This window comes from Coccidioides posadasii, chromosome 2 (assembly GCF_018416015.2).
Source record: "Coccidioides posadasii str. Silveira chromosome 2, complete sequence".
NCBI classification, from domain to species: Eukaryota; Fungi; Ascomycota; class Eurotiomycetes; order Onygenales; family Onygenaceae; genus Coccidioides; species Coccidioides posadasii.
The window spans coordinates 168,164-192,215 of NC_089408.1; the positions used below are offsets into that span (position 1 = coordinate 168,164).

Here is a 24,052-nt window from a genome sequence, read left to right on the forward strand (position 1 = left end):
ACATCATCGGAAACTGAATTCCATGGTTCCGCCGCTGAACACCATCAGACATTCTCCGCTGCTGGGGAATGGTGAGGATTTAGCTCCATAGCTAACCCCTCAATCGGTCCCGTCTGGAGGATACATAGTACCCCCACAATACCATCTTCAGATGAACTGCTCCGACTGGATGACTGGTTCGTCTGAGAAAAGCAGGACAAGAATGAAATGGGCCGCCTCAGCCTTGAGGAGGGCCGATTCCCGTTTCACTATGGGATCTCCCGTGCACCATGGTTACTCTAGGGTGCCGAAAACTACAGCCATTCCCGCTCTACGCCGATGCCGAGATAGCCTCGGATTGGGAATGCCGAATGGAGAACGGAGCTATTATATTATAACAATATTTCTCCATCATATGAATTTGATTTGAAAAGGATGACGATTGAATAACCCATCTCAATTGACCTTGCTGGCTAAACGGAAACTATGGCAGCCCAGAGCAGAAGACCTATCCGGATAGCAGGTAAAGATATCGATTCGTTTCTGCCTTCCATCGAGGGGCTTAGAACGGCGTTAACTCGTTTAAACAGGAGCATCTGGCTCTGCGTCCGACCGCCGTCATGCGATGGCCGAATTCGCGCGGAATTATCCCAAGGATCCGGTCGACGTTATCATATCAGACTACATGAGCGAATACAACATGGCTGTGGCTGCAGCCCGGCGGGTTGATCAGAAAGCTGTGTCTTCCGCAGAAGCTGGCCTGATCAACGTCTCCGGCGGTCCGGCATATGAACCTTCATTCCTGGAGGCCCTCGAGCCAGCACTGGAAGATCTGGCTAGATATAAAATCAAGATTGCGGTAAATGCTGGCGTGACGGATACGAAAGCTCTCTACGATGTGGTTGCGGAAATGGTTAGAGAAAAGGGACTTGATCTAAAGGTATGACACACTGCATTACAGATTCTTATGCCTTTTGATGCTCAGCAATTAGGTTGCATGGATATCCGGTGATGAAGTCCTTCCCGCCGTGAAAGAAGCCCTGGCCTCTGGAAAATCGACTTTTAAAAACATCTACACCGGCGAGACGCTAGATAAATGGGATTTCGAGCCTATTTATGCCCAGGGGTATTTGGGCGGAATGGGAATCGCTGCTGCATTTTCCAAGGGTGCTGATATCGTTCTCTGTGGTCGCGTTTCCGATGCTTCTCCCGTCATCGGTGCGGCGCTCTGGTGGCATAATTGGGCAAGGTCCGATCTTGACAAGCTTGCAAATGCCTTCGTAGCGGGCCATCTTATCGAGTGCAGCAATTATGTCTGTGGTGGTAACTTCACTGGCTTCAAGAGTTTGGAGAATGCTGGAGGGGACGGCTGGACTAATATCGGCTATCCTATTGCTGAGATCTCGTCCGAGGGCCAAGTTATTATCACGAAGCAATCTTATTCCACTGGTGGAGCCGTTACGATTGATACTTGCTCGTCCCAGTTGCTCTACGAGATCCAAGGGCCGATCTACTTCAACTCAGATGTCACGGCTATACTATCCGATATCCACTTCGAGCAAGTAGGTCGCAACCGGGTCGCCGTCAAAGGCGTCAAGTCTGCCCTACCCCCGCCAACAACAAAGGTAGGCCTCACGGCCAGGGGAGGATACCAAGCAGAGGTTATCTACTTCATGGTAGGACTAGATATCCCGGCCAAAGCGAGAATGCTGGAGGCACAGATTCGGCGACTCCTTGCCCCTTATTCGAAGAACTTTACCGTTTTCAACTTCTCGGTCCTGGGTACTTGCCCAGACGATCCTCAAGACCAGAACAGCGCGACGGCCACATTCCGCGTCCTCGCACAGGCTCCCCGTGCTGAGGATCTCGCACCGACGAAATTCGTTCGCCAGATCATAGACAATGTCATGCAAGGCTATCCCGGCGCTACATTCCACCTCGATCTCCGTCAAGGATTCCCCAAGCCTGTCTTTGAATACTATGTCACTCTCCTTCCCCAGTCAGACGTGCAGCATCAAGCGCATCTTCCCTGGCTCAATACTGTCCTCGACATTGCACCTCCATCGGAGGCAAAAGTCTGGCCCGCACAGCAGCCTACACAACCGGTAACGGGCCGGCTAGCCAACGTTCTCACGGATTTTGGGCCAACGATTCGGGCGCCGCTCGGCTCCATAGTGCACGCACGTTCGGGCGACAAGGGTTCTGATGCCAACTGTGGCTTCTGGGTCCGTCACGCCGACGAATACACCTGGCTGCGAAGCCTCTTATCTGTCGATAAGGCGCGGGAGCTTCTCGGTAAGGAGTGGCGTGAAGACGGCACGATGAGCATCGAGCGCTTTGAATTGCCGAATCTGCGTGGTGTACATTTCCTGTTTAGAAATCTGCTAGATCGCGGAGTTGGAATCACTAGCACGGTAGACTTCTTGGGGAAGAACGTCGCGGAGTATTTGAGGGCGAGATGGGTGGATATACCGGTGAAATTTTTGAACAGGGGGAAGTTGTGATGTAAACAAAGTGATATGATAATATGATTTTATGTTTCCCTTTGATTATTGGACATATACATCTTTGGGTTCTTTTGCTGTTGAGAAATGATATAATTGTGAACGCCCCTTTGTTTCCCTTGACTTTGATCTCCAAAAACTCCGAACATTAACAGGGCACAAGGACTATCTCCTCCGACTCCTAATACTAGCCGGCTGCACAGGCTCAAACGCCTCGTCATCTTCGTCATCCTCAATATCGCTAATCACAATGTTCTTTTTCGCCGCGGCGCTTCGCGTTGGCCGTCTACCCACTCCGCTAGCATTACTCGATCCAGTGATTGTCTGACTTTGACTTGGCTGAGAGGTACGAGCCAAGTTCAGAGTTGTTTGTTTTGAGCGGGTAGCGGCTGTGGAGCGCGCGGGAGCCTTGCGGGTTGATGCGGTCGTGGTTGTAGATGATGTCTTGCGGCTTCGTGAAGATGGAGCTGGAACAGGAGAGCGGGGTGTTGTTCGGAGGGGCCGTGAGAAGAAGGCATTGCTGGCTTCCGACGCCGAGTTATCGATGGCGTCGTCTTGTACAAACAAATCATCATGACCAGGCTCTTCTTCGTCGTCCTCATCGTCGGGCATAACTTGTCGGCTTCGAACGCGTGTCGATGCCGTCGTTGTCTTACCCCTGGATGATGCGGCACCGCGTCCTCTGCCTCCTCTGCCGCCTCGACCGCCTCTAGTAGCGCGAGTCGAAGTGGCAGAGACAGCTCCTCGTCTCCGGCTGGTGGCAGGCGCTTCATTATCATCTTCATCTTCTTCCTCTTCCTCTTCTCCCGCATTCTGAGCCCCCTCAACATCTGAATGGATCAGAGCACCTGGTTGATCCTCCCACGGGCCGTCAAAATCACTATCCCACAAATCAGGCTTTGGCTTGAACCTCCTCCTGCCACCTCTTCTTTTGCCCTTGCCCCTAGAAAAGTGTTCTTCCAGTTGCTCACGATATTTATCCATGGCAGCTTGCAAACTCTGCTGTGCTTCTTCTTCATCGTACTCGGCATCTCCCTCTTCGTTCTCCCGATCTAGATCCATCAAGTGTTTTATTTGACTTTCAAGCGACTCGTTGACGAACATTTCCATGGCATGTTTATCGTCCTTGTCGACAAACTGAGAAACCGCGTCTCCAAAGGAATTTTGTGGGAGGATAGTCAGCGATTGAGCAGTCAAAAACTCGCGGACGAGTCGTTCGACTTTGACGGTGTCTAAGGAGGAAAGTTGAGATAAGATAGTTTCACCAGGGGCATCCGTTTTGCCGCGAGCAGCTGTCGTGGCTTTCTTTTTCCGGTGGAATTGCACGACGTCGTTGACATTAGCCACTCTACCAACGAATCGGTTCGAGAAGCGCTGGGGGTTTTCGCAGTCGAAACTGCCTCCTTCGGGGGTGGAAGTGTCTACACGAAGCCGGACCAGCGGCAAAGGTATCTCTGATTCATCTCCGTCGAAATCGTCTTGTGATGCGAGCCAGTCATTTTTGGCCTTTTCTATGAGCTCGTCCACGAGACCCATCAAAAATCGTGTGAGCTCCGTGCGGTTATTTTCCTTTCTCAGGAGCCGTTGAGCCTCCTTCTCTTCACTCAGAACGATTTCTTTCATCACGAACGGGCGTACGGTCTTCAGGGGGATGGGTTCGCATTTGAAATCATGCCCAGTGATGCTGAGAATGGCGACATGTTTGGGAACCGCTTCACCAGGAACTAAAGAGGTCGCAACAGAAGAACCTGGTTGCATAACGTGGAATTTCGTTTCTGGATTGAAGCGAGGATTTATCAGACATTCGTGTTCGTGGCCCCAAATGACGAGGTCCATAAATCCTGGTAGAAATGTCTCGGGGAGGTAACTTGTCTCTGTGTATGCGTGATGGTTTTGATGAACGCTCATAAGATTGAACCAGTCACCCTGTTGTATAGACGGGCGAAAGAATTTGACCTTTCCATCTCGGAAAGTTCGAAAGAGCCGCTCATCCCTTACGTTGCTCAAACCGTACAAAGCTAATTTCGTGCGGCCTTTCTGGAGCAGGACGGGCTTGACCTGGATATTGTCGGACTCCGGCGTCCGTCCATAGTAGTTTAGCAGGCCAGACATCTGCAGGATATCTAACGCTGCCAAATGGCCCTCCCCGGAGGGGTCATCGTGGTTCCCGTGTATTGAAAACACGGGAATGGCAACATTGATGTCCAGATCCTCATAGTTTACATGATTAAACGGCCCCTGGAAATTCTCGCTGGCATCGCTCAGCATCTCCAGCTCGCACGGCTTATCACCGTAGCAGTTCATTCGCAGAGAGCGCATGACCTGATACATGGACTTCCGCGACGGCTGGTTCTCATGGAACAGGTCGCCGGCGAGCAGCACCATGTCGACGTCGCGATCCTTGGCGAGGCACATGACTTCATGGAAGGACTTCCAGGAGTCGTCTCCACGGATGGGGTCACGCTCATTGTATCCGACATGGTTGTCGGTTGAGACGAGAATGCGTATCGTATCAACTTCTGCGTAGGGTCAGTGGTTAGCCAATTTAAGGTGTTGGGGGGTTATGGACCAGTACCTCCGAGCGACATGACGAATAACTCGAAATAGAGAAGTCAAATGTGCTGCGCAGATTTTAGATTCTCATAAAATAGCCAGGAGCTTCAAGAAGTACTGTCATGGACCCCCTTTTGGATATTTGCCGCCGATTGTTGAAGGAGTTCGTTTTAAGACGCGCGAATATGGACGCGACGGGATTTTAGGAGCCTCAAGTTTACCGGACGACTTCTACAAGGAGGACAGAAGGTTGCGTCCAGAAGCAGTGAGCCTTGGGAAGAAGTACATACGTCTACCATGCGCATGTCGGCCGAAGATTCCACGACACACACACATACAGAGAGAGAGGCTGTCTCGTCGATCTTCCCACCTCGCCGTCGCCGTCACCAGGCAGAAGGGCGAAGGTTCAAGTCGGGAGCCACGTGACCACAGCGCAACGTCCACTTCAAAGGTTTCAGCTCCCTTTTTGGCGTTGCGACGACACAAGAGTTTCGTTCTTCTTCCTCGCATCAACCCAGCACATCCACGGCGCCGTCGACACAGCGATCAGAAGCACGCATCTCTCCCTGTGACTGGACCGGAACCAACTCCTGGCTCAGTCTCTCTCGCTCCTTCCAGCTCTCCCGTTCCTATTCTTTTATGCAACCAGAGATCGTCCACCTCATCCAGAATCGCGTCCCTGAAGACCCGGCCCGCAACAACCCAGCATCCCTCGCCCAGCATGGAAACCTTCTCTCTGATCACTCTGGCCCCAACTGCCTCTCCCATGGAGATGGCGGCGACCGAGAACTTGTTGGCGACACAGTCTCCGACAGGTCTTCGGTCGCGATCCTCCCTGGCACCGATGACTCAGTGTCGTGTTCGATAGACTCTCCGAAGCAGGACAAACCAGCGCGGCCTGTCGATCGAGTCATCGAGTACGAGAATACCTGGATCCCTTCGCCAAAGGGCACAGAGCAGCTGGGGTTCAAAGTGATCCCGTCTCGCATCAACGGACCCATTCGACTATCAGTCGAGAACTTCCCAAATGGTGCGGCGTCTAGAACGAGGAGCGACCTCTTCCTTTTTGCCTTGCTGATTTGACTACAGAGGTCCTAACTCACATCCTGTCGCATCTCCCTCCGGCGTCGCTCTCTTCCATGAGCCTCGTCAATCGGCGGTTCCACAGCCTCGTGACCACGCCGCATGCCTGGAGAATTGCATTTTCACGCTACTTTCCCGGCCCTGCTGCTATCGAAGCCGAGAGGGGAAGACTTGATTCCGACGAATTCGAGCACCTCCTCTTGCGGAAACGTACGTTCTGCCGGCTGACGGCTCTGGCGTCGTGGAGAAATGAATACATCCTGAGGACACGCCTGCTGAGGTCGCTGGCTAGAGGTAGACCAGCACAATATCAGCCATCAGGCCAACAAGCATCACCGCGTACTGGACCGGCTTCCTCAGGCTTGGCGACCTACAACTCTCTTTTACTGTACCCGGTCTCTCACATTGACGGTGCTTTTGGTTCAGGTTCGGAAAAGAAGCCAGCCATGTTTGTACATGGAGCAAGAGAGCAAGGGATTGCTTCCGCAAGTGACCCCACGGCTAGCAAGGCAGGTCTTGGTGCATGGGGCATCTCGGACCCTCAAATGTTCAACCATTTCGCGGACTTATTCCCCGGTGAGTCCCAGTGGGGTCTCGGTGCCGGAGAGTTCGTGGGTCTTCCGAACGTGATGGACGTAAGCCAGCAATATGGATTGGTGTATGGAGAGGGTTGTCCTCGTGGTCGCACGTATTTTCTCTCCTCGAACGAGAAACGAGGCCGTTTTTTGTCCCTGACAGATTCGGAGACTCGTTCTCAACCGCAACTTGGAATCCCCAAGCTAGTCCCGGTGACTACCAGTATCTGCTCTGTCTGGATTGCGAAATCGCCACAGATTTTGAAGATCACGAATGGACTTTGTGGTATTCTAGCGGGAACTTCAACTGGCGTTCTTACAGCCTATGCCATCGGCCCCAATCACTCTTACAACCAACGCTATGAGCGAGGGCAGATCACAGCAAGATGGGTCCTTTGTCCCGGAGTGCCCATTATAGCGATTCGCGTTGACGACAATTTCTCTACCAAGCGACACGCGTACCGTCGCATTTGGGCTGTCGTCTTGAATGCACTCGGTGAGGTATTCTATCTTACCGAAATCCCTCTGCAAAGAGAGACCAACCCCAAACCCACGCCCGAACAGCTAGATCAATTAGCCTGGGAAACTGGAAGAACTGTTCGCTGGGAACTCGTTGAAGCGACTAGACGTGTTGCGCGACCGGACCCATTCAATACACAGCTTGTTGACGGTAGCTATACTCCAAGATCTTCTAGCTGCTCTATGGGCCTTACTGCCGCACAAATTGCCGCAGAGACCGCCGAAGTCGAGCAGTACTTGTCCTTCCAACCCAAGCATTTCAGCAAAGTATGCGAAGGATGGGATATGCAGCGGAAACTAGAAGTTGATTTTGCGGGCGATGACAACCATGGCGCTGGAGAATCAATCACCGTGATTACTTGCGGTGTTACACCCAAGCAACCCGTATCCCTGAAACGGTTTACACGTCTCAAGTTCAGCTCTGCTCTGCCGGCTGTGCAGCATGAAACTTTCCCTCGCGTCCAGTCTGCCGTCAGGCTTTCATCAATATTCGGAGGCCCAGAACCCATATCGTCAGCCAGCGTACCTCACACACCGGCATTGAGTGACGACAGCGGATCTCAAGCAGCTCTGGCAACAGCTATCTGGACAGTATCAAAACTGACACTTGATTTGCCCAGAATGGCCCAAATCACCACCGCTGCTCTAGATATGTCAACTATCGCTAAATTAACGGTCTCGGAAGATCCACTTCTCAGCATGTGTGGTGACTCTGACTCCTCAGAGACATCTACTCCCCTCTCAGGCTTGAACGAGTCATCAGTCCCTTCACAGATCCCTGGTCATCGGGCCCGATTCATCGCCGTTGGCACGTCTACAGGTACTGTCATTGTCTGGAACATCAGATCTCCCGTTTCTCCGAACGCTGAGATAAGTAATGATGTTGAACCAATTCGGGTCATCAATACCGATTCTCCCCAAGTATCTTGTATTGCCCTGACTTCTCTTTATTTGGTCCATGGCGGCAACGATGGTCTGGTCCAGGCCTGGGATCTCCTTGCATCTTCACTACAGCCCATCCGCACGATTAATTCACGATTCTCCTCGAGAGCACGCCGCCGCCTTCAGCAAGCTGAGGCAACTGTGCAAGGAGTTGGGCACAATTTTTTCGCTGCGGGAGCTATATGCCTTGATCCAGATTCAACACATCTCCGAGGCATCGTGTCTCTGGGAACCCAATTGCGCTACTGGTCATACAGTTCATTTGCAGCAGATCAATATAAGAGTAACAAACGCCGTTTACGATATTCGCAGCGTAGAGGTAACCGTTCGCCGGAAGTTGATCGTTATTCACATACTGGACGCGGTGCATTACAGGATTTTATCATGGATGAGCGTCTCGAACTGGAAAGACAGAAAAAAGAGCAGGAGAAAGCGAAGAGACATCTCAGCGGCAGATTTGGGGTCGACCTGTTTGGTCCGGGGGCAAGTGAGGATGAGCTCCTTGCCTACGCTTGCATGCTCAGCGAAGAATCGTATACCAGCGATGAAAGGAAGAGAAGGGAAAGCAACAGCAGTGCTGGAGGAAGCTCTTCAAGCGGAACTATTGCTGCACAGCTTCCAATTGGCGCGCATGCAGAACCTTCCATCCTGCCCTCTACACTAGGGCATGGGCTGCCACTCGAGCCTCAAGTCCTGGAGCCATTGGATGAAGAACTGGAGCCAGATCTCGCAGAAGCCATTCGTCGTAGTTTGGAAGATGCGCCGACATCCTCACGGACGCCTACACCACTGCGTGAAGACAAATTTGAGCGCGTTTTCAACGATCCTGCAGCCGAGCGGTTACCCTCCTTGAGCGGCGCTTCCGGTCCTATGGCAGAACGAAGCACCAGCCAGCAAGAAGCTGATGACTTTGAACTTGCACTTCGACTAAGTCTCGCAGAGCAAGAAGGCCAAACATGCGATGTAGATACATTCCAAGAGAGTGGCTCCTTTCTGGAGGACCGACTTGAAGACTTTCCAAGTCTAGATAATGCAGCGGGTTCACGCTCCAGTCATGGACGAAGAGGAAGGGGAAAGGGTAAAGGGAGGGCATGACGCACCATCTATTATTAGACATGAATGAATGGTTTTCGAAGCATTTAAAAGATGGAGGAGAACAAAAAACAGAAAGAAACGAAAAAAATAAGAATCTTTGATATGATGTTTGATTATTTTTTCCTTTTTTTTTTTTAAGCTACTTTGAGTGTTGTATTTTTGCCTGTTGATACAGAGTACCTTTGATATAACTAATCAATCGGGACACCTTTTCTTTGGGCTGATTTTGTAACGGCAAAAGTGCAACTAAACCTTCCCTTGCTACTCCGTACACGCACCCGTCAACCTCACAGCTACGCGAACCGTATGGCTTTTTGACTTGCAAAATCTTTACTCTGAAGCTTTCATCAATAGATGGCCTTCCAGCCAATTGTAGGAGAATGTTGACCTGGTGGATGCTGGTTTCCATGCTGGCTGCATCTATTTGTGGAGAGGTGCAATTTGAATATATGTACTCCGTATAGAGTATATAGATTAGAGCATCCTTGATCTATCGAATTTGCTTTGGAATATCAGCGTTTTCTTGGTCTGTGATTCACAGCCTTGTTTCGAGTTTATTGTAAGAACTGAATACAACAAGATTTAATGAATAGTTGCGAACACACACTGGATATAGTTTGATCTAGAATACAGTGCTAGCACGGTCCGAACAATCAGATTAACAGGCAATGTGTGCATACATACAAACACCTTCGAGTAGGGGGGAAAAAAGGCTCACAGCACAGGACTATTGTGGAGCTAGAACTATTTACAACAAAACACGACTCTGCCTGGCACGACGCAAATGGGGAATCATGGGACACGTGGAGAAAGCAAAGGACTTTGACTATCTTCACTATGCCAGGAGGGCAAAAGCGGCAGCAACAGCGGCAAGCACGGGAGCAGCACTAGCCACGATAGACTTGGCTCCAGCGCCGGTCTGCTGGGAGTTGGAAGGGCCGGTTCTGGATCCCTGGCCTGAGGTGTTTTCACCGGGGGTGTTGGACTGGTCCTCGCCCAAGATCTTGAGCTCCAATCCGGTGATTCTGTTTCCATCCTTGTCCGTCACTTCGGACTCGACCTTGGTCTTCTTGACCTCGACGAGCTTGCCCTTCTTGGCGCCGGAGATACCGCCGTCGAGAAGTGCCTTTCCGCCCTCAGGGAGTTCGGGGAGTTCGAATTTGTTGTAGAAGCCCTTCGATTTGATGAGGCTGGACTTGCACTTTGGTGGTTTGACCTTGGTGGTGCTGGGATCGAGGTTCTGAAGCCTCTTGATGTCAAGCTTGCTGAATTGTCCCATCAAATTGTCATAGTCGACGAGCAGTTTCGCGCTGCCGTCGCCCTCGAGGGAGACAAGGCCATACTCGTTTTCTTCCATGGAGTACTCGTAGACAAGACCGCCGCACATGGCCTCGGTCATCTCCTTGCCGTAGATGGCCTGAACCTCGCTGAAGATGCGGGGCTTGACCTCGTTGCAGCCGTACTCGGAGAAGAAGATGGGTAGGGAGGTGCCGGAGAACATCTCAACTAGCTTATCGTATCCACTGGACTTGTAGGTCGCGTCGCCGCACCACGAGTACGAGTTGAGGCCGAAGAAGTCGGAATGACCGTCGTCACCAGCGTCACAGGCGACATATTGCCAGGTGTCTTCCAAGGACTGGCGGATGTCGGCGGCGGAATATCCGACGGGGATCTTACGCGACGAATGCTTTTCGATGTATTGCTTCAAGTCGCGTTGGATAGCCTACAACTGTCAGTCTTAGATTTAATATCCTTTTTTTCTTTTTTTTTTTGGTTGTTGATCTAATAACTTACGCGAATATAAAGCGGAACGTCGTCGGAGGAATCCTCGTTGATGATTTCATTGGCACCAAAGAAACCGAGGAGGTTAGGGTAGTCCTTGAAAGCCTCGACCATGGAGAAGATATGCTTCAAGTATCCCTTGTGGTAGGTTGACGAAGGGTCCTCTCGGTTGATGTGCTGGCCGTAATCCGGGTTGTTGACATCCACGAGGAGGTAGATACCGGCGGCGTTGAAAATTGAGACGCACTCATCGTGGTTGACGTTCGGGCTGAGGTTGTAGATGCGGATGGTGTTGACCTACATAGTGATCCAAGTCAGCTTTGTCGGTGCGGATTAGGGGAGCATGTCCAGAATCGGGTACTGACACCGAGTCGCTGGAGGAGAGTGGCGTCGCGAAGGCAGATATCCGCGTCGCTGAGCGGATCTTTGCCGTCCTTGGACTTGTAGCCAGATGAGCCGCCCGGTTGATAACTAACAAGGTTATGGGGGTGAGCGGCACCGATCAACGGCGGGACGGGAAAGACGTGGTTGGCTGCTTACTCGACGCCAATGATCTGGAAGCGATCTTTTGTCTTGCTGTTGACGAACTGCGAGCCTTGAACCTCGATGGGGGTGACGGCAGAGACGGTGGACAGCAGGCCAAAGAAGGCCGCGAGAATCTGGAGTTTGCTCTACACGATGAGATGTCAGCGACTGAAACAGAACAGTGATTCAGATGAACTTTTTTTTTTTGGGTCACGCACAATGCTCTTCATGATGGCCCTGAAAATGCGCGAAACAACTTCTCCTACAGGTGAGGATCTTTTGAGTGTTTCAGCTTGCAGTCAGGCAACTGCGAAGATGAAAAGAGCAACAAGAAGTGAAGCAATCAAGTAGTGAAAGAATAAACTGAAAAAAGAAAAAAAAAAAAAAGAGCGTGAAGAAGAGAAGAGACAGCGAGTGAACAGGAGAGAATAGGCACGAAAAGGAGAGACAGCACAGCGCAAAGCGTGTGAAACGGCCGGAGAGATAAAAAGGGAGATGGAGAGATGAAAAGAAGAGCGTGAAACCGGCGCAGCCACCCGCCCTTGGTTAGTTAGTGAGTTGGTTAAAACGGCCCCCCTGGGATGAAGGTCTTGTCTAGCGCCGAAACACCTGCAGTCGATCATCGCCCTGGAGGAGGCATGTCTTTAATTAATACTTTTTTATTAATTTATTACTCCGTACTCCGTACTCCGTACAATGATGGAGTTATACTCCACCAGGGCAAAAAAGGGAGAGATCGCCGAACCGCGCATCACCAGGTCCATGATTGTTTTAGGGTCTACTCTTGTATTCTGAGTCGAGTGTCTCTCTCTTTTCTCTCTGCCAAGATTCCAACACTAACCGTAGAGTGCAGTTCGCTCTGTGGTAGTCTAACTGATGATGACCCTTTACCAAATGGCTGGGGTGGTTCATCACTCACTCTCTACTCTGTGCAGGGTACAGAATACAGTCTGCATTTTCCGGTTGTTCTGGCTAATAGCTTGCAGGTGGCCAGGGCATCATGTTGAAAATAGCCCCAGGATCGCCACCCAAGTGCTATATTTATTATATTGCGTGGAGGAAGAGATGAAATTAGAGTGGCCAACTGAGGCTGACGATCAGCCTTCTGCAGCCCTAAGGATCTGGATCGCATCTCAGTGTAGGCAGCTTTCACGGATGTTTTACCTTGAAAAGCATACCGGAGAACACCTTTTATCAGTGTGAAATGCAATATGATATATCTACCAAAGTGAAGTGGGACCAGTGGGCAGCGAGAAGAGCACATGAACCCATACAGTGGCGGATACAGCATCCTGTGTCCCATGCCGAAAAAAGAAGACCATTTTTTATTGTTCACTAAAATACACTGCAAATCCCCAACAATGCCTGGCCGAGCTGCAAAGAAAAATCACTCACAGAGGGTCCGTCCTAAGAACGCAGCAGAAGACAAAAAAAAATGAAGAACCGAATGGAATCCCTGCTCCGAGGCCAATGCCAAGTTTTCGTACCACAGAAGAAAGAATTTGCTGCCATCGAAGGACGATAAAAGATGTACAGTAGTGGAGATTGGAGCGGATATCGTAGATGCAAGTCCAGCGCTCGTCCTGCCGCGCGCCCCCTCTCGCCACGGTAGATACATATACCATCGAACAGGTGGACGGCGCTATTATTATTTAATTCCCGGGTGGGTCGTCGTCAGGACTTCGGTGTCGGGTGTTTTATTCGACGTTTTGGCTGTCCATCCCGGGATCGCTGGTGAAAGAGCCCAACTTCAGCGAGGAGTCCATCGCGATCATCTCTGCTAGGATCTCGATGATGTCTTTGGGTACCGTCCTGTCGTAGATCGCGATCAGGTCCTTTGGCTGGGGGTAGACCTTCAATGCCTTGTAGAACGCAAGAGCCGCCTCGATGTTGTTCGAGCCTGTAGCCAAAGCTCAAGTCAGTACTAAGCAACGAAATGAAGAGGGAGAAAAGGATACAGGAAAAAAAAAAAAAAAAAAAAATAAGAACAAAAGGGCAGACGGAAGAGGACAAGGTGAACGAATGAAAAATTGGAAGCTGGAAGATCGCCGAGGCACATACCATCAGCGCACAGAGCTTCACCCTTGGCCACCTGGCCCATGAAGAAGCCCTCTCGCTCCTCAATGTCGGTAGGGAAGCCCTCATCCTTGGCCTCCTGGACCGCCCGCTTGATCTCCTCCTTCTGCTTTGCACCCTCCGCCTCCGATTCCTGTCGGACGGCTCTGGCGAGTCTTCGGTTGTCCCGCTTCAAAGCACGGCGGAACTCTGGATCGGACTGTCTCTTGTAGTCGAAGTAGATGGCATAGGCTAGAAGAATGTTAGGACAAAAAGGCAGGCGATGCATTTCCGGCGAACAAAAAAAAGGAACCGTACCCAGTAGGCCTGTCAAGAACGTGCCGGCAGAAGCGGCGACAATGGTACTCGTTCTCATTGTGATTAATTGGTTTGTGCAAGAAACAACCTCGGCGTAGGATGAGAGGAGGACGGAAGACGGGCGACTAGCTGTCTTCTCGAGCTGTTGGGAGGGTTCGCGGCTTGCTGGTCGGGTCTCCGTCTAAATTTTCAACGGCAGCAGAAATGGCTGGAAAACGCAACCCGAGACGAATGGATGTCGTCTGAGAAGAAGACAAAAAGTACCAAAAAAGAGAAAAAAGAAAAAAAGGTAATCTCTTCCGGGAGCACGAAAACAAAGGAGAAAAGGTGAGAGACGGAGCGAAGAGGGCGATTTACAGGGAGCGCGTGGGTGGTTGTTGGCGCTGGACTCGGTCTTTTGGAAATTTTCTTTTTCTGCTTGGAGTTGTTGTAAGTTCGTCGTCAAGTCGGATTTTTTTTGGCTTTTGGTTTTTTTCTGGGGTGGAGCTTCGAGCTGCTTCAACCATCATTCATCGCGAAACTCTAACTAAACTACGGCCTGGCTGGCATCTTCGTCCACCCAAACCCGCAGCCAAAACAACAACAACAACCAGCGCCATCTTCCTCCCAGTCTGTGGCGGTCACCACTACTCGTCGACAATACTACGTTGATGCCATGGATGTCCGAGGCCTCACGCTTCGCAGCAAGTCCCGTCGTCCCCAGATCAGTGCTCCGAAGCCCATCGTCGATCCCAACTCGGGCTCCAGCAGGTCTCCCGGCGGCCTCCCCTCCGCGACCCCACGCCCGCAGCGCAATGGAGGAGCGACGTCGGACCTCGTGAAGAGACGGTACTCCGCCAAATTCAACCAATTGCCCAACTTCGCTGTCGGAGAAGCCCCTCCCGTCCCAAGTCTGCCGGCCAATGTTCGCTCTGCGAACGCCAGCCAGGAGCAGATCTCCGACCGCCCATCGACCTCTTCATCGTCGCAGCCGCTGCGTGTCGAGATAAAGGCGCTCAAGGACCCCGGCCTACAGGTGGACAACTGTACATGCTCATCTGCGACTCCCAGATCCCAACCGTTACTGACACACGCATCATAGATGTCGCGAACTTGCTCGCAAATGCCTCTGAGCAGGACATCAGAGAGTACCAAACCAGCCTTCGCAAACTCAAAAACAGGACTTCCGCCGACCTTCAGCAGAGCGTCTACCAGAACCGCACCCAGTTCATCAAGATCAGCAAGGAGGCCGAGAAGCTCAAGGAGGAGATGAGCACGCTCCGGGGACTCATGTCCGAACTCACCACCGCACTGGGCCAGGCCGGTGCCACCACCGGTTCGAACGGATCTCCCAGTCTCGAAGAGACTTTGGTCGGAAGAAGACATGCAAACCGTAGCTCCGTCGCTAACCTGGAGAGCATGTGGAGTATCCAGCTACAGACGCTCTGGAAAACTGTCGAGAGGTCGCAGAAATTCCTCCCCGCGATTCCAGGGCGGCATATCGTCCTCGAATCCGGCCAGTGGATAGAACTGGACTCTGCAACGTGGAAGCCCAGACGCCCCGTCCACATCGTCCTGCTGAACGACCATCTGCTCGTGGCAGCGAAGAAACGGAAACGCATGGACCCCAATAGCCAGAACAACAGCAAAGCGCCTGCGCCGACAAAATTAGTCGCGGAAGAATGCTGGCCTCTTCAGGACATCGACCTCATCGATCTCGGCGCGAACCTGGACAGCGACTCAGCCGATGATAGCGAGGAACCCGCGGTTCCCAATGCGGTCAATATCCGGTATGGCCCAAAGTCTTTCACCTATCGAACCGACCAGCGCAACGTTAGGGCCAAGAACGACCTCGTGATGACGTTCAGGAAAACTGTCGAAGAACTCCGAAAAGGTCTAAAGACGGAAGCAGAAGCAGCGGCCAAGTCAACTGAATTGATCAGCGGCAGCCAATCGCTATCCCGACGCTCGGAGATGTTCGATTCAGATGCTCGTGACAAACTAGACATCCTCATCGACGTAGATGGAAAACAGCAGAACATGAAATGGGTAGACGGCCAATTGGATGAGTTGGATATCAACATCGCCCTTCAGCAGTTCGAAGACGCGGTCGCACGGGTCGAAAAGCTGCGTAAACTAACCAAAACGCTAAGAGGAAATCTCACGGCCCAAGATGTGATCAATTCGAAAATCGACGTGCGAGCCGGGAAGCTTGCGGAAATTCTCATCCGTGCCCTTGTTGATACTCATTCTTTTTTGAATGCAACCAAGTTGAACATCAGCTGGCTGACTCGACTGGGATTTGACGATCGCGCCCGGGAGGCATACCTCCGAGCAAGGTCAGAAGTGATGACCAAACGGGCTAGGTATTTACGCTCTATAATCCGCCTGTCAATTCCTCTTTCTAACAGCACATTTTAGACACTGTGTCTTCGAAGGTGACCTTCCCCTCTACATCTTCCAGGTTTCGTTTATCTATTTCACCATGATCAAAAACACCATCGGCATCTATCAGCAGTGCTTCCCGTCCAACATGACCAGTGCCTGTATAAAATGGGCCAAAGGACACTTGGATGCCTTCAACGCCACCCTATCGAGACAGCTGAGCAGCGTGGAACCGGATTCCCAGATCTGGGTGAGATGCATGGACATTGTGCATGAGCATGCCGGCACCTTAGCGGAAGTTGGTGTTGATTTTAAGAATCTGATTCACCTAGACGGAAATAACCACAACGGGCATTCAGGGGGTGCCGGGGCTGAAAGCTAGGTGATGGTTTTGAGCTTCTCTTAGTTTTGCTGTATGTTTTGATGTTTCGTCCGCCGTCGTTAGCTCTATCATGAGTCTTTCTATTTTGCATCTTTCATCATACCCCATTGATAATGCGTCCGCTTATCAATCTGATCTGCATCCTTATTCCTTGCTATCTAAAGTTTGGATTTTTTTTACTTCTCCAATTGATGGCATTCATGTTTCCTATCACAATCCGCATGCATACTATCCTTCTTCCAGTCCAACATTTGCTGTGACTCTTTTGCCACTCTCTTCACCCCCTTGATCAACATGGAGCCACCCATCCTCTGCCAGTATTTCTTCCATCAACTTAGAGTGTTCCATACTGCTAAATGCTTGTGCTACTTTCCTGAATGGAGCTAAAGAGCAACTCTTGCTCATGTAACTATAGGCTTATTGGCTTCTTAGCAGTTGTTCAAGACATTGAACAGCTGCCTGCCCAAGCGTTCGAAATCAGCCTCTATGAACAAAATATATCTCTGACCTAGCCAGGTATATCAAGGTTTCTTTGGGGGTGGGGGGGGGGGGGGGGGGGGGGAGAAGAGTACTGCAGCTTCTTTTGCCCCTGGACCCTCTGGACCCTCTGGACATGACATGTCGTATATTTGATCTCACGTGGATTTTGGTCTTGTCAGAGCCAAAGTTAGTCACTGTTGGCTCACATTAGATCATGTAACATCTCCATTTTTCAGGTTTCATTATTCCCCCAAAAACATTCTCTCGCATTCATCATTCAGCTCCTAGGGCTATTATCCCTCTTCAATCTCGCCACATATGTATGTCGTGTAACCACCAGGTTATAACCTTAGAGGCCCGCCTCCAGGGGCGCATGAGCTGCATTTGACACAAGCAACATGGCCCCCACGTAAACGCTGCTGGAATATCTTCCACTTTTGGTTATTTGGACGCGTCGAATTTTATATTGCTGATGTTCATTATTCGCTTGATAGCAGCAAACCCGGCAAGATGGCATTGAAGTTGTTGCTTCTCATACACAAAATCCGCATTCTATGCTAGCTAACTTACCAGTGTCAAGGTCTCCATTTACCTCACTGAGATTTACAGCCGCAAATACAGGAATCAAATATGTAGAACTTTCTTCGAGAAGGGACTCTTGAAAGCTGATGCTCTATCACGGTTCCACTTTCGCAACCCATTCCAAGATGCTTTCTCGGCATACTTCAGGGGGTTTGGCTTCAGCCACCTTACTGAACCGACCTCCGTCGTCAAAGGGGTCCACAATCCATGGATGCTGCTGCAGCTGACGAATTTGCTCCGCGTCCATTGTTCCGTCCTGAAGCCACAACCCATCTTCGTTGAATCTATGCCAATTGAAAAGCCTGGATGTTGCACCCCACGACTGCTCATCTGCATCGCGTTTCGCATCGGGTTTTATCCTGCACAAATAAGTATTATAATCAACAAGAATGATAAGAGTAACTCACTCTTCTAAGTCCCACTTGCTGCCTGTCTCAAAGCATTGCAAATTTACTTTACCAGCTGCCTTGAGTTGGTGCTGCGGACCGGCTGGGAGCCTCTCACCACCTCGCTGATTCCAGTAGCACTTCCATGATAGAGGGATATGTCTATGGCAATAATGAGATCTAATTTCAAGGCCCAAGTTTTCAATAGTCGTCGACCCGAATGGAGGAGCTGGTGTCCATGGGGCCCTGACCTCTGGGCGGCAAAAGTAGGAAAGACTAAACTCATATGCACGGGGAATAGATATATCCATTGAACCATCAGGGTAATATGGTATTTGAAGGAACGATTGATGCGTATCGGTCCAAAAAGCCGCAGTCAGGCAAATAGGGGGAAGGCCGCTTAACACCAAGTTCAGTATGGGCATTGCCAGATGACTATACGCAACAGCATGCCACAGGAGAGTGAGATGGGGCCGTCTGTATGCTACTGCGTGCAGTAGTTTCTCGAAATTGTCACCATCATGCATAAGGAGAGCTTTTTTAACACCCAAAGATGCAGCTCCGATTAGATTGCAAGGAACCCTTGGATCAAAGAATGCGCTACAAAGCAAAGAATCAAGAGCATCCTGCGTGGCACTGAGAGACATGCATTTGTCAAGCGACTCCCAGAGCTGCCGAAAAGTAGAGTTATGTTCAGGCTGTTTCGCAGGAAGAAAAATCATCGTCGGTGGATGAAGCTTTAACGAAGGCGCGTTCCTTGATGTTAGCATCAAAATGGCTCCAAACCCTAGGAGCAACTCTTCCTCTAGTCCGTTTGAAGTGCAAAAGTCGAGCAGGATATCAAATGCGAGTGACGAGTTCGGTGAGATTTGAACCCAGCCATCACTGGAAAATTTCTTAGCCGACATAATCTATCGTTTTAGTAGGATTCAGAACAAACCTTTGTGCCGGATTAGAGTGTCTGTTGGATATCATCCATGGTGCATAGAAGGTCGCTTTCCCACGGGTCACCTGAGCCGACCACCGACTGTGTATGACCAGATCCCAAAAGCAGTTTTGAAGCTGTTCGCCATCAGCATGCAGCAGCTGGCTCTTCATGCCAGCACACTCGAGTATTTCAACCCAGCGACAACAGAATACGTACGACCAAGCCAAAACGATACTCGTGAAATAACCTTGGTGTTCTGGCAGGCCGGCGGAAGAGAGTTGCGATGTAGTTGTAGACTCATATGTTCCTGGAGAAGGAAATCCAAGACACTGAAAATAGTCTATGGTCTTTTGATGCTGCTCACAGGTTGGGTGGCTTGTTGTTTCCAGCTCAAGCGACGAGCGCAAGACAAGCGGAGATCTTCGTTCCCCTGTGATATCAACATGTTTTGGAGGACTGTGGAAAAACTGCGGAACATTTTGGACCATTTCCAAAAAATCATTCAGGTAGAAATAAGATGGGCGGTCCGGTGGAAGTTTCGAAGCTGCATCATTCCAGGTGTCAAAGCTAGCTCGACAGCATGCATCAAATGCATGCCGCGAAGGGCAGATTCCATCGCCGTCATACCACTCTCCGATATCTTCCTCACTTTGAGAATAATCAGAACTTTCGTCCTCCATATCTGACGTTCAAGCACGCTTCTGGGAAGTTAGGGCATTATCGACCTGCTAACAGACAATTTTCTGCGCAGGGAATAAAACCTGAGTTTCTCACTATCCTCACCACATGCATTCTGAGCTCGATTTGATGAAAAGAGATATCTTAGAAGTAAAAATCTGATCAGACACTCAAAGGGTACAGACACCTAGTCTCAGCGAGCTTGGATGGTTGGTGAAGTTGTAAGATCTTGGCAAGCTCCAGCTAACTCTATGGGTCACGTGAGTGGAGGGCTTGCTGGTCAACTACCGAACCAACAGTTACTAGCCGCCGGATATCAACTGGATAACAACCTGTACTGTCCACTCCAGGTTAACCACCAGGAGTTGTGCGCTGACCTCCTAGGTTGAGAGAGTCACAACCTACAAACTCTATCAAACCTGATTTTCTCTAAACACGACGTGCAGATTGAAACCGGAGAAGCCAGGAATATAGCACCCCTAAAAATGTGTGATGATGATCAGAGCAGTGCCTCCCGGTGGATAGTCATCACAGGTGATTCTATCGCCTTAGACAGGCGCAATCGACACTTGACGCTTGGTCTGGGACAAGGGTTTAGCGAATCTGAGCTGTGAAGGGCTGGCTTAAAACTGATTGCGGCGCTGCTCATGACTATACAAAGACTACAAACCTGCGCTATAGAATTGGCAAGATGAAACTAGGGCTAAGAGCATTCTACTCTCTGCAAGAGCTTCCAGGCAATCGTCATGCTTTTCCGGCTATAGATCTTCCAACCGTCATGCGGTCAATCACCTGCTCCTTCCTAACCGTTCAAATAAATTTAAAAAGGACGCTTTAGAAGCTGCTTTGATCGGTATTCAAAAGTGTTGTTAACCTCAAAACTCTTACTTAATCCTACTACTTGAATTAAGGTACGTTCAAGGCCAGAAGGCTGGCTTTCTTTACCTTCACGCAGGGTGAGACTTTATTGATGGAGGATCCTCGCTAGTTTCTCATCAATCGGAAATGTCGGCAAGCTCTGGGCTAAGAGGATCTTGTGATGTTTGCCTCCATCCAAACAATGAACATACAACCGCGCCCTGTCCAGTACCACGTTGCCGCAACCGATGGAAGCGATGCCAGATCACCGGAGGATGTTTCAAACGGTCCAACAACTGGAGGTATAGGATGTGCTATGGCTGCACAGACCATCCTGCAGTACGAAACAATCTAACCTTCGGCGGACTGAGGCAACGAGATGTCACTCGAAAACAAAGACAGAGTTATAACGATACGGGCGATGCCGGCGGAGATTCATCGGGGGGCGAATTTAGTGAAACCACTACCGCGGCCAGCAGCCCATAAAGTGAGCTGAACGAGGTATCTTAGCAGATGGGATTTTGTTTTTATTTTTACTTTTGACTGAATTTCGTGGAGCCTGATGTATTGAATATTCTTAGATGGTTCCGGCTGGTCTAAATTGAGCTCTGCAACTCGGAGAATATGGTTTTACCTGCTATTCTAAATATCTTGTTTGGGGTGCATACCGTGTGCTCTCTCAATTATGCATACTGGTAGCCCCCCTCATTAGACCTACCTCGACATACAACGTTTAAGGCTGGATATCATGCCACATAAAAACTATACACCCATTTAGTCTCTGCTGCAGGGCGTAATTTGCTGGTTCCACTGTAAGCTTGTGCGCGACTTGAAGTAGGAGACAAAAAATTAGCCTACTTGCTTCGTGGCGTATTACAGGATACAGATGTCTATCTAATTTTTGAAACAATATCATCCGCTAGCCCACGTCGATTTCGGGTTATATATTATTAGGATTCTCTATGGGTGTCATCCTTTGTCTAACTACATATAATACAGCATCATCAAATTAGTCAAAAACCGATCAAGATCATTCATCATGCCATGTTCCAAATTCTTTCCCAGATCTCTTTTGATGCAACTCTCTGACCCTCTCCAATATTACCTACTCTCAGCTTCAACTCGCCACCCTCTACTCTCTGTGATGCTCCAGGTAGAGCCATCCAGTGCGAAACAACGTCAGGCACTTCTTCCTTCACATGGCTAATAACGATCAGGCTCTGTTCCTCACTCAACCCCGTGTGCCTTATCCCAAATGCAGGGTCATCAGGAGGTAAGTGCCATAAATCGCGACCACTCACTTTTCTCGATCCACTGCTAGCTGTGGTTCTCTCCCCAACCTCAAGAAAATGCAAGCACTTGTCTCTCAGAGAGGGCGACATGCCGGCAAACGGTTCATCCAGAATGATCAGATCTGGCTTGTGGACCACAGCGCGAAGGAAGAGGAGCAAACGCTGCTGCGCCACAGTGAGATGAGTGAATAGGACCGATGTTGACCAGTTTGTATTAGTCTTTTCAGGAAAGCGCGATCGCTCTGACCAGGGGACAAAGCTTGGATTCAATTCCGCCTCGAAGAACCTGAGCGCAGAATCAACATCTTGCCGTCGCTGATGATCCAGCTTGGGCTTTGCAAGAAACGTCTCCGCCCACGCACTTTCAACCACGGCGCGGACCGACAAGGTACGCGGGAAGAAACCGTGTATTTCTGGAGATGAATGTCCGATCCTCTTCTGCAGATCAAAAATCGAAATTCCCGGCTTTCCTGGTTCGGGCAATCTCGACCGACCGAAGAGTTTGATGGGCAGGGCGTATGCTTGGGGATGGTCCGATGTGATTAATGAAATCAGTGTAGTCTTCCCAGAGCCATTGAGCCCAAAAACGCCCCATCTCTGGCCGCGGTGAACTTTCCAATGTAATCCGGGCTTTAGTTGACCGTCGACGATTTGATTCCAGTCACCGAGCACCACTTTATCGCCGTAGCTCACTTTAACGCCGTCCATCTCAATGATAGGTTCACCGTAAGATGATAATTTCTTTGTCGCTCCCGATTCTGCTGCCTCCCTCCGAATCAATCCAAAGTCATTGAGGATGCCGGCATTCGTCTCGAAGAGGCCATCTGTACGTAGCTTCTCCGCCCGATTATATATATCCTGCTCCTTAGTAGAGAGAGATCTATAAAAAGCATCCTCCGCCGGACTCCGCGGGCACAGCGTTAGCTTTCCACCTCCAGCTAGCTGACCTTCTAAGGATTCAGGTGTGTAGATGGTTCTTCTGATAGAGACAGCCTTCCATATGTCTAAGTTTCGCAAAACCTCCGATCTTTCACCCTGGAGAGCTACCGTGTTGCCATCGCCCAGAACAACCAAATGACTGATCCATTCAGGCACCGGGTCTTGGGGTCTCAGAGTCATGATAAGCCGCGGTGCACTCTTTACCGCCAAGTTGTGCAACAATGGCGAGAGCCCCTGCACCGTAGGCGGATCCAATCCCACTATCCAAAAGGTCTCAGCCCAATTGATCAAAATAAGACAAGAATCCTCGCAGACAATAAAAACTTACTGAACGGCTCATCTAGCAGTAAGACCTCCGGCCCATCTAGTAGAGCTTTTGCAATTCTCGCCCGTCTCGTCTGGCCATTACTTAGATTCGCCACAGGCATGTCGAGTAACGCGTCCAGTTTCAAATCGTGAATCACCCGGCCCAACACAGCTTGGTTCACATTACTCCCTTCATCCAGCGGATTCAGCTCCGTCTGGCCCTTCAGATACTGCAAGACGGTGAAATCGGTCTCCTCCCTTCGACTTTCATACCTTGCACTCAGATACGCTCCCCGTACAGCTCCAGCAGAACCGCTCCGGCTTGCGTCAGCGTTAAACCCGACATACTTAATCGCGAACCCAGGAAATCTGAGACGATGGTCTTTTCGCTCGATCTCATCTGTAGCTAAGTAGGGATACGACCTTGCAGTGGGTGGTATGCATATGTATTGTCCATTAAGGACATTGAGGAACTTAGCCTTGCCCGACGAGCCGATGATGGCCCAGTGCTGAAGTTCCTTGGACGAAGGGGCCGTAGAGGGAAGCGCGAATGAGAGATTTGGGAATATTGGGAGATTATCTTTCTGTGGAAGCTCTTCGGTGGGATAATCGCGGTAGAATGTCGCGTTTGTGATTTGGATGAGCGGTGGAGACGATGTCGCTGAATAGGAGACGCGTCGGCATTGGCAGAGGAGACTCGCTCGCCAGGGACGGGCGGTATACAATCTCCTCATCGCGGCGACATGCGTATGCTCTCCCAGTCCGTTGACACGGCTTTGGTCTTTACCCTTGACTTCACCGTATAAAGCGTTTGTATGGATATGTCCTCATTGCCTTGAGTCACTGGGATGATGGTTGAGGCTAGTGATGCGTGCACACCGATGTCGGAGAGAGCGCCAACTGCCGGATCATCCACGAAGACCAATA

General features: G+C 50.4%; 8 protein-coding genes across 8 annotated transcripts; 3 read left to right on the plus strand and 5 right to left on the minus strand.

Moving 5' to 3' along the window:
• Window positions 1–465: 465 nt before the first annotated feature.
• D8B26_002558 (uncharacterized protein) lies at window positions 466–2,483 on the plus strand (the record flags this gene model as incomplete). The annotated part of the gene is made up of 3 exons (XM_003069041.2): window positions 466–502; window positions 570–919; window positions 972–2,483. 3 exons carry the CDS (start codon window positions 466–468, stop codon window positions 2,481–2,483), a joined length of 1,899 nt encoding a protein of 632 aa, XP_003069087.1.
• Window positions 2,484–2,648: 165 nt separating this feature from the next.
• On the minus strand, window positions 2,649–5,071 carry MRE11 (meiotic recombination; the record flags this gene model as incomplete). The annotated part of the gene is made up of 2 exons (XM_003069042.2): window positions 2,649–5,002; window positions 5,059–5,071. The coding sequence occupies 2 exons, from the start codon at window positions 5,069–5,071 to the stop codon at window positions 2,649–2,651; spliced, it is 2,367 nt and encodes a 788-aa protein (XP_003069088.2).
• Window positions 5,072–5,675: 604 nt separating this feature from the next.
• Window positions 5,676–9,250, plus strand: D8B26_002560 (uncharacterized protein; the record flags this gene model as incomplete). Its single annotated transcript, XM_003069043.2, has 2 exons — window positions 5,676–6,066; window positions 6,126–9,250. The coding sequence occupies 2 exons, from the start codon at window positions 5,676–5,678 to the stop codon at window positions 9,248–9,250; spliced, it is 3,516 nt and encodes a 1,171-aa protein (XP_003069089.2).
• A 526-nt stretch (window positions 9,251–9,776) lies between these two features.
• On the minus strand, window positions 9,777–12,131 carry D8B26_002561 (uncharacterized protein). The gene is made up of 5 exons (XM_003069044.2): window positions 11,776–12,131; window positions 11,573–11,703; window positions 11,398–11,503; window positions 11,045–11,329; window positions 9,777–10,973 (listed from the first exon to the last, which is right to left on the minus strand). Exons 1-5 carry the CDS (start codon window positions 11,785–11,787, stop codon window positions 10,086–10,088), a joined length of 1,422 nt encoding a protein of 473 aa, XP_003069090.1. The 5' UTR covers window positions 11,788–12,131; the 3' UTR covers window positions 9,777–10,085.
• A 724-nt stretch (window positions 12,132–12,855) lies between these two features.
• Window positions 12,856–14,348, minus strand: D8B26_002562 (uncharacterized protein). Its single transcript, XM_003069045.2, has 3 exons — window positions 13,931–14,348; window positions 13,619–13,864; window positions 12,856–13,457 (listed from the first exon to the last, which is right to left on the minus strand). The coding sequence occupies exons 1-3, from the start codon at window positions 13,986–13,988 to the stop codon at window positions 13,255–13,257; spliced, it is 507 nt and encodes a 168-aa protein (XP_003069091.1). The 5' UTR covers window positions 13,989–14,348; the 3' UTR covers window positions 12,856–13,254.
• A 149-nt stretch (window positions 14,349–14,497) lies between these two features.
• On the plus strand, window positions 14,498–17,029 carry EXO84 (exocyst complex component exo84). Its single transcript, XM_003069046.2, has 3 exons — window positions 14,498–14,955; window positions 15,012–16,275; window positions 16,331–17,029. The coding sequence occupies exons 1-3, from the start codon at window positions 14,586–14,588 to the stop codon at window positions 16,674–16,676; spliced, it is 1,980 nt and encodes a 659-aa protein (XP_003069092.2). The 5' UTR covers window positions 14,498–14,585; the 3' UTR covers window positions 16,677–17,029.
• A 773-nt stretch (window positions 17,030–17,802) lies between these two features.
• Window positions 17,803–19,732, minus strand: D8B26_002564 (uncharacterized protein; the record flags this gene model as incomplete). The annotated part of the gene is made up of 3 exons (XM_066123873.1): window positions 17,803–18,097; window positions 18,146–19,009; window positions 19,065–19,732. The coding sequence occupies 3 exons, from the start codon at window positions 19,730–19,732 to the stop codon at window positions 17,833–17,835; spliced, it is 1,797 nt and encodes a 598-aa protein (XP_065979948.1). The 3' UTR covers window positions 17,803–17,832.
• Window positions 19,733–21,602: 1,870 nt separating this feature from the next.
• D8B26_002565 (uncharacterized protein) lies at window positions 21,603–23,935 on the minus strand. Its single transcript, XM_003069048.2, has 2 exons — window positions 23,148–23,935; window positions 21,603–23,079 (listed from the first exon to the last, which is right to left on the minus strand). The coding sequence occupies exons 1-2, from the start codon at window positions 23,857–23,859 to the stop codon at window positions 21,626–21,628; spliced, it is 2,166 nt and encodes a 721-aa protein (XP_003069094.2). The 5' UTR covers window positions 23,860–23,935; the 3' UTR covers window positions 21,603–21,625.
• Between the last annotated feature and the right edge of the window lie 117 nt (window positions 23,936–24,052).

Bases quoted from the DNA above. Each gene is read 5' to 3' on its own strand.
- D8B26_002561 (XM_003069044.2), bottom strand. The intron at 11,504-11,572 runs GTAAGCAGCCAA...TAACCTTGTTAG, and splicing joins TTCCAGATCATTGGCGTCGA to TTATCAACCGGGCGGCTCAT. The intron at 10,974-11,044 runs GTAAGTTATTAG...TGACAGTTGTAG, and splicing joins ACGTTCCGCTTTATATTCGC to GCTATCCAACGCGACTTGAA.
- D8B26_002562 (XM_003069045.2), bottom strand. From the start codon at position 13,988: ATGAGAACGAGTACCATTGTCGCCGCTTCTGCCGGCACGTTCTTGACA. The intron at 13,865-13,930 runs GTACGGTTCCTT...ACATTCTTCTAG, and splicing joins GTTCTTGACAGGCCTACTGG to CCTATGCCATCTACTTCGAC. The intron at 13,458-13,618 runs GTATGTGCCTCG...CTTTGGCTACAG, and splicing joins TGAAGCTCTGTGCGCTGATG to GCTCGAACAACATCGAGGCG.
- EXO84 (XM_003069046.2), top strand. From the start codon at position 14,586: ATGGATGTCCGAGGCCTCACGCTTCGCAGCAAGTCCCGTCGTCCCCAG. The intron at 14,956-15,011 runs GTACATGCTCAT...CACGCATCATAG, and splicing joins CGGCCTACAGGTGGACAACT to ATGTCGCGAACTTGCTCGCA. The intron at 16,276-16,330 runs GTATTTACGCTC...AGCACATTTTAG, and splicing joins GTGATGACCAAACGGGCTAG to ACACTGTGTCTTCGAAGGTG.
- D8B26_002565 (XM_003069048.2), bottom strand. From the start codon at position 23,859: ATGAGGAGATTGTATACCGCCCGTCCCTGGCGAGCGAGTCTCCTCTGC. The intron at 23,080-23,147 runs GTAAGTTTTTAT...CCTTTTGGATAG, and splicing joins ACTGCTAGATGAGCCGTTCA to TGGGATTGGATCCGCCTACG.